Source organism: Tenebrio molitor, chromosome X, assembly GCF_963966145.1.
Source record: "Tenebrio molitor chromosome X, icTenMoli1.1, whole genome shotgun sequence".
NCBI lineage: Eukaryota > Metazoa > Arthropoda > Insecta > Coleoptera > Tenebrionidae > Tenebrio > Tenebrio molitor.
In genome coordinates this window covers 4,932,550-4,946,904 of record NC_091055.1, presented here as the reverse complement: position 1 = coordinate 4,946,904, position 14,355 = coordinate 4,932,550, and the positions used below count along the sequence as shown (strand labels likewise).

The window sequence follows — 14,355 nt, the reverse complement described above, 5'->3', positions numbered from 1 at the left end:
CCTTTTTTAAATATGGGACGCACTATTGCCGATCTCCAGTCCGGAGGTAGAACCCCCGAACTAAACGACTGCTTCATCAAAACAGACAAGGGGACACTGAGTTCGGCGGCACAGTTTGAGAGAACCTTGGCTGTGATAAGGTCCGGCCCTGGAGACTTAGACACCTTCAATTTCCTGATTTTCTCGCACACTACTGTTTCAAGAAAATCGATATCCGAGAGAAAAGTGGAATTGGGCGGGCCAGGGACAGCGGGGATCCGGTCCCGTGATTCTTTCGTAAAAACTTTGGAAAAAACATCGGCAAAAATGTCGGCGACAACATCGCTGTTGTCTGTCACGGAGCCAGTAATATCTCTGACCTGTGGAGTTCCCACTGGACCCGACAGTTGAGTGCGAATGTGCTTGTGAAAGTGTTTGGTATCTTTGGAATTAGCAATACTCGCCTCATATCTAGTTCTAGCCTCCTTAATAGTGGTGGAAAGTTTATTAGAGAAAGCTCTATGGGTCTTATAATCAGATTCAGCCCCAGTCCGCCTGAAGGTACGCCACAATGATCGTTTTTTCCTAATCAACTTTAGAATCTTGGAGTCGATCCAGGGCTTCTTTGAGGATCTTTTAAAAGTTACTCTAGTAGTGTGCTGCGCAATCATGTCTTGCAAAGTGGTTTTGAAAACTTTCCAGTTATGGGTCATAGAAGTATTAGAAAGTAATAAATTCCAGTCAACAACTGATAGATGCTGATTTACCGCAGCCCATTCTACCACTGTTCTCTCAAATGAAACAGTCTTCAATCTGGGACAAGAATAGATCTGAAGCTCGATTCCCAGGGTCACGTGATCTGAGATCCCAATTGGACTCAGGTATTTTAAATTTGTGAGCGAATTATCATCTGAGGAAATGATTAAATCCAGAGTGGATGGTGTCTGATTGAGTCTGAACCTTGTGGGTTCCGATACAAGTTGACATAGGTGGCTGTTAATAATTAGATCAGCCATTAGTTGAGATGAGTTGCTGAATGGCCCGCTGGAGTCCAAAGGCCACAGCAAGTCCGGCATATTAAAATCACCGAAAATGAAAATCTTTTGTGATGTGTCCGCCAGACCTTTGATGAAATCAATCAAGATTTTGTCGTCACTGATAGACGACGAAGGTGGCCTGTATACGCAACCCAAAACAAATGATACAGTTTTGCTGTGCACCCCAAGAAACAGTGCTTCAATACCGCGGAAGTCCCCGGATATAGGTTGTATCTTAAAGTTGGTCAGAACTCTGTTCGCAAAGTACATACAAACACCACCACCCCTCTTGCCGAACCGATCCCTCCGGAATAGTGTGTAACCTCTTATGGAGACCAAACTGTCGGGGATAGAAGATGAGAGCCACGTTTCGGTCAACAGAATGATGGACGGCTCGTCCCGACCCACAAAAGCACAAAAATCATCGTATTTTGCCAAAAGTGATGCGATGTTGGTGTAAGCTATACTACAGGATAAATAATTTGCGTCTGACGTGAATTTTGTTATGTTAAAATAATTGTCCTTACTAGAATTTACGGCTCGCCAACTATGGTACTCAAGTTCAGGTCATCGGCGCTCACCGAATCCTTAGACAATAAGGCTTTCCGGATTCGCCTCTGTATTTTTCGACACTTGTTTTTGATGCTCTTGTGGGGGACCACGTTGTAAACATCATGCAAGAGGTTAATTACGCCTTGAGTATCATTTGTGAAAGATCGTACCAGAGCAAGTATATCCGTTTCACCGCTGACTTTCTCCATGAACTCGACCATTTGGTCGAAGTCAATTGGATACTGCTCAGAGTTATTAACAGCATCTTTTGCAAGCATTAACAGTTCAGAAGTAGAGGTCAGGCTTTCCACTGAGTCACTGGATCTTATCTTTTTGGATTTACCGGTGCTATCGGAATTCGCGTTCGTACTGTTTGAAGGGCTTAACTCTGTCTCGTCGTCATCCGTCATTTGCCGCTTTCCTGCCAGAGTGTCAGTCGTAGCATGCGTTGTAGGGTTCTCATTAGGGGTAGATGTTTCAAGGTCAGCATCTCTGTCTTGTGGACAGTCGCTCGCATAATGGCCAATCCTTTTGCACTTAAAACATATATCGTCGAAGGTCATAAATATACGGTAATTTGTATTATCGAACTTTAACACGACCGAATCTGGCAGCCCGATAGCGTCATCCGGCTGTACATATATTTGTCTGCGAAAACTAAGGACATGTGAATATTCATCATCTAGTATTCTTGCCCTGACAAATGACATTTGCGAAAGTACAGTAAATCCAAGAGCTCTAATTTGATTCTCGAAAACATGATGGGGAATTGATGGACAAACATTTGACAAAATAATACGACGCGCAGGGTTTATTAACCGACGTACCCCAACGACCTTGTCATTGATGGTGATGGATGAGTGGTTTAAGACCACGTCATCAACCAAAGACTTACTACTTAAATAGATGCAAATTCGTTCGTTAGAGATTCTCGATGCAAATAAAACGTTCTTGGGAGATACTATACTACCTATAGCTCTCACATAGTCCTGTAACATTAGTCCGTCGGTAGCATTACAAACTACCGCCTGCTCTTTACCAGGGAAAATTGTTGGCGAGTCGCTCGCCATCTTGCAATATGATTTGTATTAGCGCTCCAACCCGGGGGCGAATCCCGGAGCACAAAAATTAAATTTGAGGCGAATACTGCGAAAGGACGCAGTCATTCGCCTCCCGGCCTGCCGTTAAAAGAAACTTATCTCCGGTGAACAAAAACTCGGGCGATAATACCAGCAAGTAAACGCCACCAATGTCATGAATCAATTAACTGCTGCAAATCAAAATTGCACCAATTTGGGTGTTTCTTATGAGACTCACGAGGAATCGACGATATACGAAATTAGATGTAAATATGTAATGTAAATATACTTGCGTAAATCACAGTATGAGCGCTAAAAACGGAGAGCACGAAGAACACGTCTGTGCACCACACTCACACATAAATATTCTAATGTCTAAAAATCTCTCACTGAAACCTTGTTTGTCGTCTTTCGGTAGGTATCAATTAGTTGAAAGAATTAGAATTCTACTAATTTAAATTTACAATTATCGTCAGAGGTTGTAATTTATGTATCCAAATTATATTGTGACGTCAATAAACAAGTTTCTTCCTTTTTTTTTAAATTAAGGCATACCAACAAGCTGAAAAAATTTTAAACTAAAATAATAATGTTAAGCAATTGGGACCATTATGAGTTCAGGTGTGAAGAAGTAGTAGTTCATAAACGCACCCAACAGTTGAATATAAGGAAATTTTCATTATTTTTTATTCCGTGGTGAGTTTCATTTTTGTTTTTTATTTTTTCCAAGTACATATACATTTTTGACAAAGTCCTCCGATTTGCCTCATACTAACTGGTAGTAACTCAATGGGATTGTAAAAATTAGTTTCCGTTTGGACATTTTAAAATAATTTCAAACATTTTTCAATAATAACATACTTCAAACAAAAACGAAATTAACTACATATTATATTTATTTTTTGTTATGGAAAAAATATTATTTTTGCCTTCTCTAGTTGATTGTTGGGGGTCAAGCCAGCTTTGGAAAAAATATTATTGTGCCGCCTTTTTGAAACAGATGCCCAATTTTAATTCATTATTAACGTCACTTTTGTCATTAATGACGTTTTGTTCACGCTTTTCAGTCCAATTTCCGTTCCTTATATTATATTCACTTTATCGCAGTTAATCACAGTTAATAAACACCAAAAATTTGTATTTTTCAATACAAATTGTTTTAGAGGCAAAATTTGCGAGGGTAGTTTTTAATGTTTTATATTTTATTTCAGCTTTATTTTGTTGATGATGGTTTATTCTTGAAAGCTACTTTTCAAATGTTTTAAAATATTTTTTTATCCATAAGTTTTCAAAATACAAAGCCAACTTGATTTTTTTTTAATAGGAATATGGGTTAAATGGGCCATCCTTAAAAAGCTTATTTTTTTTATAATAATTAAATTATCATTTAATTCTAAAAAAAATAAACTTTTTAATGATGCCCCATTTAACCTATGTTCCCATTTAAAAAAATCAAGTTGGCTTTATATTTTGAAAACTTCTGGATGTTTTTTTTTTGTTTTTAATTTGATAGGTAATTTTAATGAGTCCTAAGTCTACTTAAAATTTCAGGGTTCTAGCGTAAACCATTTTAGCAGGACAGAGCCGGATCCATAATCGCAACCCTGTATGTATTTATTATCCGATTATAAAAATAAATTCGAGGCAAAATATTCAGACAACATTCAGGATGATTCTTTGTTAAATAGGTTTTTAACAACCGGAACGTTTACTGTAGCCGACACAATATTCGGACACCCAATAAACCTAAGTCAAGTACCCACAATTATGTTAACAATAATAGCAAGGGTGGAAGAGACTCCACAAATATCCGTAGTTTGTTTATCAACAATCTGGTGATCTATGGATTCAATTCGACAGTCCAGTCTAGGTCGTATTTATCACTAGCATAAAACAAAAATTGTGAAAGCAGACAAAAAGGCAGTATATATTGTATAGTGACATAACAGGGACAAGGTGTTCCTAAAAGGAGAAGCACACTTTATATGTAATTCTAAAGACCACTCAAATGGGGATATTTTGATATCAATCGACGCGTCTTGAAATGACAAATATTTGATACCATTGCGCCAAAACGCTAACTCTATAAATAAAGCCGAAATCTATAATTGAAAATCAAAAACTTCCATTTACTTTATATGAGTCTGAAAGAGAGCGGTAGATACCCTTCTCGGGTTAGTTTTGGGACTCCATAAATAAGGATAGTTATTTACGGGGGCAATTGACTTCTTAAGAGGGTTCACAGTAGGATGTATAATTGCAAAGATGACATTGAACCAGTAAAATGCCTTTAAAAGGAAATAGCCGAATCCGTAATCCCCCATAAATTACAAATGACAGTTTTATGAAGTGTTCTGACAGAAATCAGTTGGAAAATATTTCAAGTTTTATCGATTTTGTCACTTTATTAATCGAGTTACACATTTGGCGCAAGGATATCAAATATTCGTCATTTCAAGACGCGTCGATTGATATCAAAATATCCCCATTTGAGTGGTCTTTAGAATTACATATAAAGTGTGCGTTCTCCTGTATATGTTAGTTTTCATAGCAAGCTGGACCAGTCCAATCATTAATAGATAGCCTGTAGATAATTGTTTTGGCACAAAATAAGCTGGAAGTATAAAAATTATTTTTTATTTAGTTATTTTAAAATAACACGAATCACAAACTTTACATATTTAGGTTTTTTTTTTTAAATTTGTTATTCTCTTTATTGGAACTTAGGACAATTGTTTGGAACACAAGATAAAACTAAAATTGTAAAAATTATTTTTTATTTAGACATTTTAAAATGGCATAAATCATCAACTTCAACAGAAAACCGAAGAAATTATTTTAATTATTGTTTAGTATGTATTTATAATGTTTTTTTTTTTAATTTGTTGTCCCTTTTATTCGAATTTGAGACAATTGTTTGAAACATAATAAATCATTCTGCTGAAAATATTAATATTTAAGTAATTCTCGATGTACGCTACACTTTCAATTTGACGCTCCTATTTTGAGAAAATCACGTGAACCGATAAGTCAAATTTTCTATCACTTGTGTGTCACAATGTAAAATTGTGCGTTTAGGATCAAGTCCGACGAGACGAATTCCTTTTCGTAAAAGATGTTGTTGAACCTCTCTCAGGGCGAGGGCAATCGAATCGTTTTAATATTTCAGTCAGATAAGTTATCAGTGATGTAATTCGAGAGTGACAGGTCAGTTATTCCACGATAGATAAGTACGACAGTTTTACGTATAGAAGATGATATTTAGACGGCGCTTAATATTTAGAACAGTTGTGAGACCACGATGTCTGTGATGGTTGAGTGGATTTGGAAACGACTTAAAACTATCGAAACGTTAGTGGCATGTCATTCTTGAGTAATTTAGCGCACTGGGTTCTTGCAAGTTTCATTTGTGGAGGAGCTGTCAGTAATTTGTCGTCTCTCTGTGTTGAGTTGTACAAAGCGGTATGATAATTATTAGAGATTTTCGTGCATACGTGCCTTTATTATCCGGTTCGAGTGTTATCACGTCAGTTTCATATCCCTATCTGACATCTGACATATCAGAAATCAGGATCGGTCGAAGAGCGGAGGCTAAAAATGTAATTGTGTGTTTTGCCGCTTTAAAATTGTGTCAGGCACGTATATGAAGTTTGAGTGTACAGAAAGGCTCTGCGCCAATTTGTAGCTATTGATTTTGACATCAGCTAATGGAATCTACTTCTCTGAAGATCAATTAATTTATGAACATATTTTGTGTTGTTGTAATCCCCCGGCGTTCATTAATTACCGACTCAATTCAACAACAATCGCCGCCTGTTATCAATCAAATTGCCAAATTAATTTCGGTGAAAAATTCATCGTGTTTCTGGTTCCTATACAAATGATTTAATCAATAGAGAAACCGTCTCAATGTCAAATTGTTTGCTAGATTCGGCAATTTGACATTTACCTCAAAGATCTTTCATAATTCGTTCTCATTACCTACATCACAATTTGGGCTTTTTTCACTGTCAATTTCGTGTTGCATAAATTCTTGCAACATCTTACAATCTGTCTGTCAAGGTCTTTCTTTGGGAGATTAACTCGAGGTGCTACAATTTCGCTCGGATTCCTCTCGCCGGAATTTTTACTTTATTCGTGTTGTGTCTGCTTTGAGTATTATTTTTAATCGCACGGAATGTCTCCAGTGCAACGAATAAAAATTCGCCGCCAAGACAGATTTCGCGGTTCCATATTTGTTTCCGGTGTCAGTTTTGATGGTCGATCGCGAGATAAAGTAATCTTTCACGAACATTTCAGATGGAATTTGCGTTTCACCGGGATTTACAAGCAAGCCCTTAAAAGCTTTCTGCCTTTTATGGAAACATTTTATTATTTTAAAATATGTCTTTGAAAGATCGCTTTTTCATTTTCCTTTGTTTTTCAAGGCACCGTTCAGGACTGTTCAACGATGACGACTCGCTTTTTCCGTGTCCACGGGGAGTTTTGTGCAACGCATCCCTGGGAAGTTATCGTTGCCACACTCACCCTTGCAGTGTGCATGTTGACCGTCGACCAACAGCAACCGACACCTTTGCCTAAACCTACCCTCCGACAGTGTGCGGAGTGCTTGCAGGAGGTAAGTTTAAGTAACTTAAATTAGCTATCCTGTCAACGTATTATGTACCTGTTAAGGGTGTAAGTGTAAGATATACTTAACACTCACTCTATAAAATAATTTACAACCTAATTATTTAACACTATTAATATCTATACCTACAAACAAATAGATGAAACAAAAACAAATACCTGTGTTTTGATGGTTCTTCATATTTTGATGATGATCTCATTTTTAAGCGAAAAACAATCAAAATAATAACAAAACGCCGAAATCAAATCAAAATACTCAACTTTTTATCATTTTGCATTTACCAACATTTTAAATTACTTACCACATTACCAAATACATATGTAAAATCATCTAAATTCTCACTCTTTATATGTCCTTTTTTTTAATCATTTAATTTTCTCTCAAAGTACAAATATGTACATACATATTATTTTTTTATTTTTTGAATCTATATATTTTGCAAGTTTACAATACTTACGATTGCATCGTGGCTCCATCAAAATTCCATCATTCAATTTTGCTGTTTTTTTCTACTTTTATTTCTAATAAATATTTTTATTAATTATTCTAATTAACTATCTATAACTGTGGGCTGTCTTAGATATAACTTGTTTTCCAGTCTGTAAGTTTATGAGTTCGTTCCCATCACTAAGTTATTTCTTTATAAATATATATCAATCTCATATCTTATCGTTGGTTTTCTTTTTTTGTAGTCAGTGCTTCGTGACGAGTGTCATTGCGAGAGCATATCAAATCTGAATGATATTTCTCTGACTTGTTGATGTTGATATTGAACCTCTTCTTATTGTAAAGATTTCAAGACTTTCGTGGTGTTGTCCAGATTGTAGAACAAACTCAGTTCAATTTTAATCAAGCTCCAACAGAAGAATTGTTGTCGGATTTTAATAAACAATTGAAGTCCTGCAAACGAAAATCTTTTTCATTGTTTTATTTTTAAAGAATTAAAGTTAAAATCAATTGATTAATTAAAGTTAATTTATCAAAGTTGGACATTTTTCGCGGTACATAATGGTAACACAACTGTAGATGATAGTTAAAAGCATCAAAATGGTGGTGTCTTAGTTCGATGTGATAATACAGACAATGAAAAATTAAAACAACTTTGTGTCCTCAAATGTCCTAAAATGGAAATCTTAACCGGCTATTTAATCCAGGTTAATAAATACCTATTCTCCAGTAATCCAGAATGTAAAGTTGTCAGTTCGATCCCATAAAAAATAAAATAAAACACTTTTATTCAAGACTCATAATAAAATCATGCTCGACATATTCTTCGTTAAGACAGTTATTTTTATGTTTGTTTATATGTTCCAAATCAGCTGTACAGGCGTATGATTTATGATTTCATCTATTCGGTCAAGTAGATTATATTCGAGGAAAAAATGTTTTGATATTAGGTAAATTTAATATTCTCACTTACTGGCCTAACATTACTTCTGTTCATAATCGTACAATTTCTATTTTTAACCCTATATAATTTCTTTATATGCATCAATATAATTTAATTATAAATAGCATTGGGGGATATCTTGGTTTTGTGCAAAACCTGAAGAATGTTCCTTTTATAAACCGCTAGAAAAATCTACATCGTCCTTGTTTTCTGGAGAACATAAATTTAGATGTCTCACTAGACAAATGTTTTGGTAATAAACTTAAAAAATAATTTTTTGGTTTAATTTACACATTTTCCTTTATTATTTTGCTATTTTTTCCACTCTATTACCAATACTTAATGTTCAAGAATAAATTTAGCATTTTACAACGTAACCTAACAAAAACAAGTTTTGTTTTCCATTTTTACTTTTGAAAGAGTACCAAGAAGTGGTGAAAAAAATCAAAATTAATTCGACATGTATAGCATACGTCTCTTTTATTTTGATTCCGTCACAATTTTTATTTCAGTCTTTGAAGTGTAGATAAAATCCATTTTAATAGAAGTAGCTGTTTGCAATGGCAATTAAAAATTAGCACGGAAGCGGAAAAGGTTTTATTTCTCCCTTTCAGTGTGCCACCGACATTCCCAAAAGTTTAATGGAAAACTTAAATACCAACATCGCACAAAAATTTCAAACGATCAAATTATTCACTTTAGCTGTGTTGGTCTTCTCTCTGGAAATTCCTGTCGGTCGAATCGCATCTTTTTAAAAATCGTATTTCAGTTTGCACCGACAAACAATTCGATCAAATCTAAATCGCTTGATGGATTGACAGCTAATTCCGCAATGACACTTATTATCCCTAACGCCGTAAAGTTGAGCGTTTACCCTTCGAGGGCTTAAACTATTTAGCTGGTCGTACAAGATTTAGGGAGGAATTAAACGCATAATTGGGTCTTTTTTGGTTGTTGACTCCAGTTTTGTGGGTGTGTTGGGTTAAACCCACCGTCTTTTTCTAGAATAATTTTCTTTTATGTTGTAAACTTACTTTCACTGCCAATGTCAGCTAACGACGATCAACAACTTCTATTTACGTCTCAACATTTTACATTACTATCTCCGCTGGAGAGTACTGTGCTAAATATTTTATAACATCAACATCTGCATAACTAGTCGAAAGGGAAAGCTCGAATTAACATTTTTATAACAGAGATGAAGTAACTCTCTATTATACGTTTTTTCGGCGGGCCAACATTAAACATGAAATTTTAACAACAAATGTGTCATTGTTTCGTAATTATTTGACAAAACGATTCGACGATATCCACAAAATCTGCTTTAAATGAGCGCAATCAACTCGCTGTGGACATTAACTCGCTTCATTAGTTAAACTGGTCAAAGTGGGAATGTTTATCCCCATTAACACATGGCTAAATCAGTTCCTACGGATTTCATTGTTGTAATCAACTTCACCATTAAGAACAGCTAATATTGAAAAACATTGCAATATTGTTGTGCTAGTGCCGCAACTGTTTGTTCTACCAGTTATATTCAATTATAGTTCCGTAATCTGCAGCAAACCCATTCGGTAACAGTTTTTCAAAAATGTGCAAATAACTGTGAACAAATCGGAATTTTCGAAAGAGGGGCTTAATTATTCGTTTCTCAATATTAATAAGGAAACGTAAATATAAGGTAAAAAAATGGGTTTTTAGGGTTCTCATCTAACCAGGGAGAGGTTGCCAGATGTGCGACTACATTTTAAACAAAAAAAAATCAGGGTGGTTGCCCCGACTGCCCATTTCACCATCCTGAAAGGAAACACTCGAACGCTCATTAATTTACGAGAAAAAAAAAGGATGGGCCAGTCGGCTAGAAACTTTTAAAAAATAAATGTTTTAAAACCTAATTACTTTACAAAATTTAATTAAAAAACAAAAAAATCGCAAAGAAGGTTATTGTATTGCGTTTTCTTTCTTTCAGTAATAAAAAACGGATTTGCTATTTTTTTCTCGTAAATTTATGATCGTTCGGGCGTTTTTTTCAGGGTGGTGACATGGGCAGTCGGGGCAACCACCCTAATTTTTTTTGTCCAAAAAGCCGTCACACATCTGGCGACTTCTCCTTGTAAGACCAATTTGGTTCTGGTCTTGATTAATATACTGGTGTCCCAAAATTCGCGGAACAACTCAATGGAGTAATGTCGACTCATGTTAGAAAATAATGAGAAAAATGCTTAAAAAATTCTACACCTTATAGTTTTGAAGATATGGGGGCTCAAAAGGTGCAGCTTCGATCTCGTTTATTTTAAATATTAAAAAAGATTTTGACTCTTTGTCTTTTACTAGCCAATGGCATAATAATTCTGAATGATTGTGATCAGGTTTGCAATTATTTACTTCACTATTTCCAGGATTTCCAAGTAGTGGTTTTACATCAGTTTTACCTCAAATAGCGTATGACAACATGGCTTTTAAATATGTGCGGACTATTAGGATACATAGAATGTTTTTAAATGTTGCCACATTTAGTGTAATGACTAGGTCAATATCTTCTACAAAAAAGAAGATTGATTTTTTTAAACATTTTTACCTTATTTAAAGTATTTTAATGACTACTTAACAACGTAGCTACTGCTAAGTTGATCCGCGAACTTTGGGGCACCCAGTATAATAAAAAAATATATGTTTTAGGAAATACTTCTTGTGAATTGAAGATTCTATTGATGTTCTATTCGCTTAAAAATTTCTATGTCCGTCGGTTAATTAGAAGTGTTTATTGTTACTGTTATTACTTAGTTTTTTAAAATTCGTAAAGATATTCCTAATTAAATTTCTATTAAACAATTAAAGTAATTGTCGGACGCGCTCAGTTTCATTAGAAAATTGTGTGTTAGAAAGTCAAGTGTAAAATCACCGAAAAATGTTGAAGTATCATTGAGGTTTTTTTTTGCGAAACGATTCCTCTAAGTAAACACGCGTCGATAATTCGAAAATGACATTCATTGTCCTCCGATGAATTTCAATCTGACGGATTGATATTCCGCAAGCAATTTTTAAACGACGCTTTATCCAACGAAATTTTTATTACATCTACGTGCAGAAACAACCCTTTCATTTGAAACATTTGTAGAGTGAATCGTCTGATAAGCGAATTTCCACGTATCCTCCTTGTTTGTCAGTTTATGATAATGGTAGTGGCATGATCTGTGCAGTTTTGCTGTGTGGCAGTCGAACAACCCTGTAACTTCGTCTAGTTTAATTGGTTTATCTTTTCTAGGCCGAATATAATGCAGCCGACGTGATTGTCATGACACTAATCCGTTGCCTGGCTGTCCTGTACTGTTATTACCAGTTTTGCAATTTGGAAAAATTGGGATCGAAATATATTTTAGGTAAGCATTTTCCAATCGATTACGAAACCAGTCGACAATTATTCAAATCGTTCGCACCGACCTCTTTAATATTGCAATGGCAATCGGTATCACCTCTTGCTTATTAAAGCATAACATTAGAATAAAATGACGGCGAAAGTGAAGTGAAAATGATTCAAGGTTAAGGAATGTTGAAAGACACGGAGAAAGTATTGTTCGTCTGCTATCGAAACGCCGAAAATTTAAATGTGACCGGCGAAAACACTGAATTTATTTTGTTGTTTCAGGTATCGCCGGATTGTTCACGGTCTTTTCCAGTTTCGTGTTTACTTCGACAGTTCTGAATCTGCTGCGGATCGACGTGTCCGATTTGAAGTTCGTACTTTCACAATAGTGAAGTTCCAATTTTATAGATGGTGTTTCAGGGATGCACTGTTTTTCTTTCTTTTGCTGATCGATCTGTCCAAAGCGGCGATGTTAGCCCAATCCGCTTTAAGCGCTTCTAATCAGGAAGAAGTTAAGAGCAACATCGCACGAGGGATGGCCGTTTTGGGACCCACGATTACCCTGGACACCATAGTTGAGACTCTAGTCATCGGCGTCGGGACCTTGTCAGGTGGGAATTGATTTCTATCCTGGAATCGACCAATGTGACTTTTTCATTGTTTCAGGTGTTCACCGCCTTGAAATGCTTTCGTATTTTGCATGCCTTTCAGTTTTGGTCAATTACATTGTTTTTATGACATTTTATCCGGCTTGTTTATCATTAATATTAGAGGTAATTAATCCACTTTTACTTAAGTCAAGCGCGCACGCGCACCAAACGTCTCAACTAAACTCGAACGTTTCAGTTGTCACGAACAACAAATATTTATGGTAACAAACAGTCTTTGATCGCGAGGGCATTGAAGGAAGAAGACCACAAATCTAATCCCGTCGTGCAGAGAGTAAAATTAATTATGTCAGCAGGACTGATGCTAGTACATGCTCGCAGGTAAATGCTAACTCATCTGAGTGTGCGTGCAATATGAATGAGTTTCGTTAATAATGGATCTTTTTTTAAAACTATTCAATATTTACTAGACTGTTTAACCTTTTTCGGTCTATTTTTGTCCCATTATGTTGTAAGATTTCCCAAACAGATTATCAATGGGTAATAATAGAGGAATTTTTTTTTACTTGTCATTTCGAACTAAGTGATAGTGCGAACGAGTTTCTCATTTTGTGGGATTTAAATTTTAGTCGGTGGCCCTTTAAAGAGGATGACGTAGAAAATATTAGACCTCTGGTGGCAGAGCAACACATGTCTTTGAACCGTACCGAAGATGCAGCCTTGCACGAATATATTATGAAGTGAGTAACCCCGCGCTCCAGAGATTTAAAAACCTTCCAACAATTACCTTCCAGATGGGTCACAGTTAGTGCAGATCATATAGTCATTTTGATCCTCCTCCTGGCGCTGGTGGTGAAATTCGTCTTTTTTGAGAACAAGGAAGAGTTAGCCGAACAACTGAGAGCCCACATAAGCACAGAAACTGCGCCCTCTGAGAACAAGAACAGGTTGTTTACGATGCCTTTGATCAGAACCACCTTTTTCTTGAGCGACAATCCCAAAGAAGAAGACGGTAGTTTATCGCGTTCAAAAGTCGAACCCTTCTCACCGAAACATTTTAGATGCAGAACGCGAAGACAAAGAAGTCCAAACGGACTTGGCCAGATCACCCTTTGGAAAATCGTTAAAGGGAAGCAACGACACGTCCGCGAAAACGTGCAGGAGTGTGGAGGAATGTCTGAGAATATACAACGATTCGAATTTAGGCGGGTCGGTCTTGAGTGATGATGAAGTTATTTTGCTCGTGAAAAACAAACACATTCCTGGATACCAAATTGAGAAGGCCGTCGACGACCCCGAACGAGGGGTCGGCATCAGGAGGAAGATTCTTTCTGTTGAAGGGAAACTCTTCGACGCGCTCAACGATTTGCCGTACAAGGATTACGATTACGCTAAAGTATGTACGGCGAATTTAAATTCGGCTATTATTGTGTTATGTTTGTTAGGTAATGGGGGCGTGTTGTGAAAATGTTATCGGGTACATGCCGGTACCTGTCGGTTTCGCCGGACCTTTAAATCTCGACAGTCGGCACATTTACGTGCCCATGGCCACCACCGAAGGGTGCTTAGTCGCGAGCACCAACAGGGGCTGTCGGGCGCTGCTCAAGTGCGGAATCACTAGCAGAGTCGTGGGAGATGGAATGACCCGAGGCCCAGTCGTAAGATTCCCTTCTATCGCCAGAGCCAGGTATTATACTTATTCATATTTTATTTTTT

General features: G+C 36.4%; 1 protein-coding gene across 4 annotated transcripts in view; it reads left to right on the top strand.

Annotated features, from left to right (window-relative positions):
• Window positions 1-14,355, top strand: part of LOC138139743 (3-hydroxy-3-methylglutaryl-coenzyme A reductase-like) — a 48,540-nt gene that overhangs the window by 31,937 nt on the left and 2,248 nt on the right. For 2 of the 4 annotated variants that reach the window (XM_069060201.1, XM_069060198.1), the window contains exons 2-11: window positions 7,075-7,265; window positions 11,933-12,047; window positions 12,314-12,401; window positions 12,452-12,642; window positions 12,698-12,804; window positions 12,878-13,020; window positions 13,269-13,379; window positions 13,434-13,651; window positions 13,701-14,035; window positions 14,085-14,326. In XM_069060201.1, coding sequence (XP_068916302.1) covers window positions 7,098-7,265; window positions 11,933-12,047; window positions 12,314-12,401; window positions 12,452-12,642; window positions 12,698-12,804; window positions 12,878-13,020; window positions 13,269-13,379; window positions 13,434-13,651; window positions 13,701-14,035; window positions 14,085-14,326 — 1,718 coding nt within the window. In that variant the 5' untranslated portion in view covers window positions 7,075-7,097. Of the gene's footprint in view, window positions 1-5,853; window positions 5,999-6,027; window positions 6,110-7,074; window positions 7,266-11,932; window positions 12,048-12,313; window positions 12,402-12,451; window positions 12,643-12,697; window positions 12,805-12,877; window positions 13,021-13,268; window positions 13,380-13,433; window positions 13,652-13,700; window positions 14,036-14,084; window positions 14,327-14,355 lie in introns of those variants that run through there. The other 2 variants (XM_069060199.1, XM_069060200.1) reach the window with 2 other exon arrangements.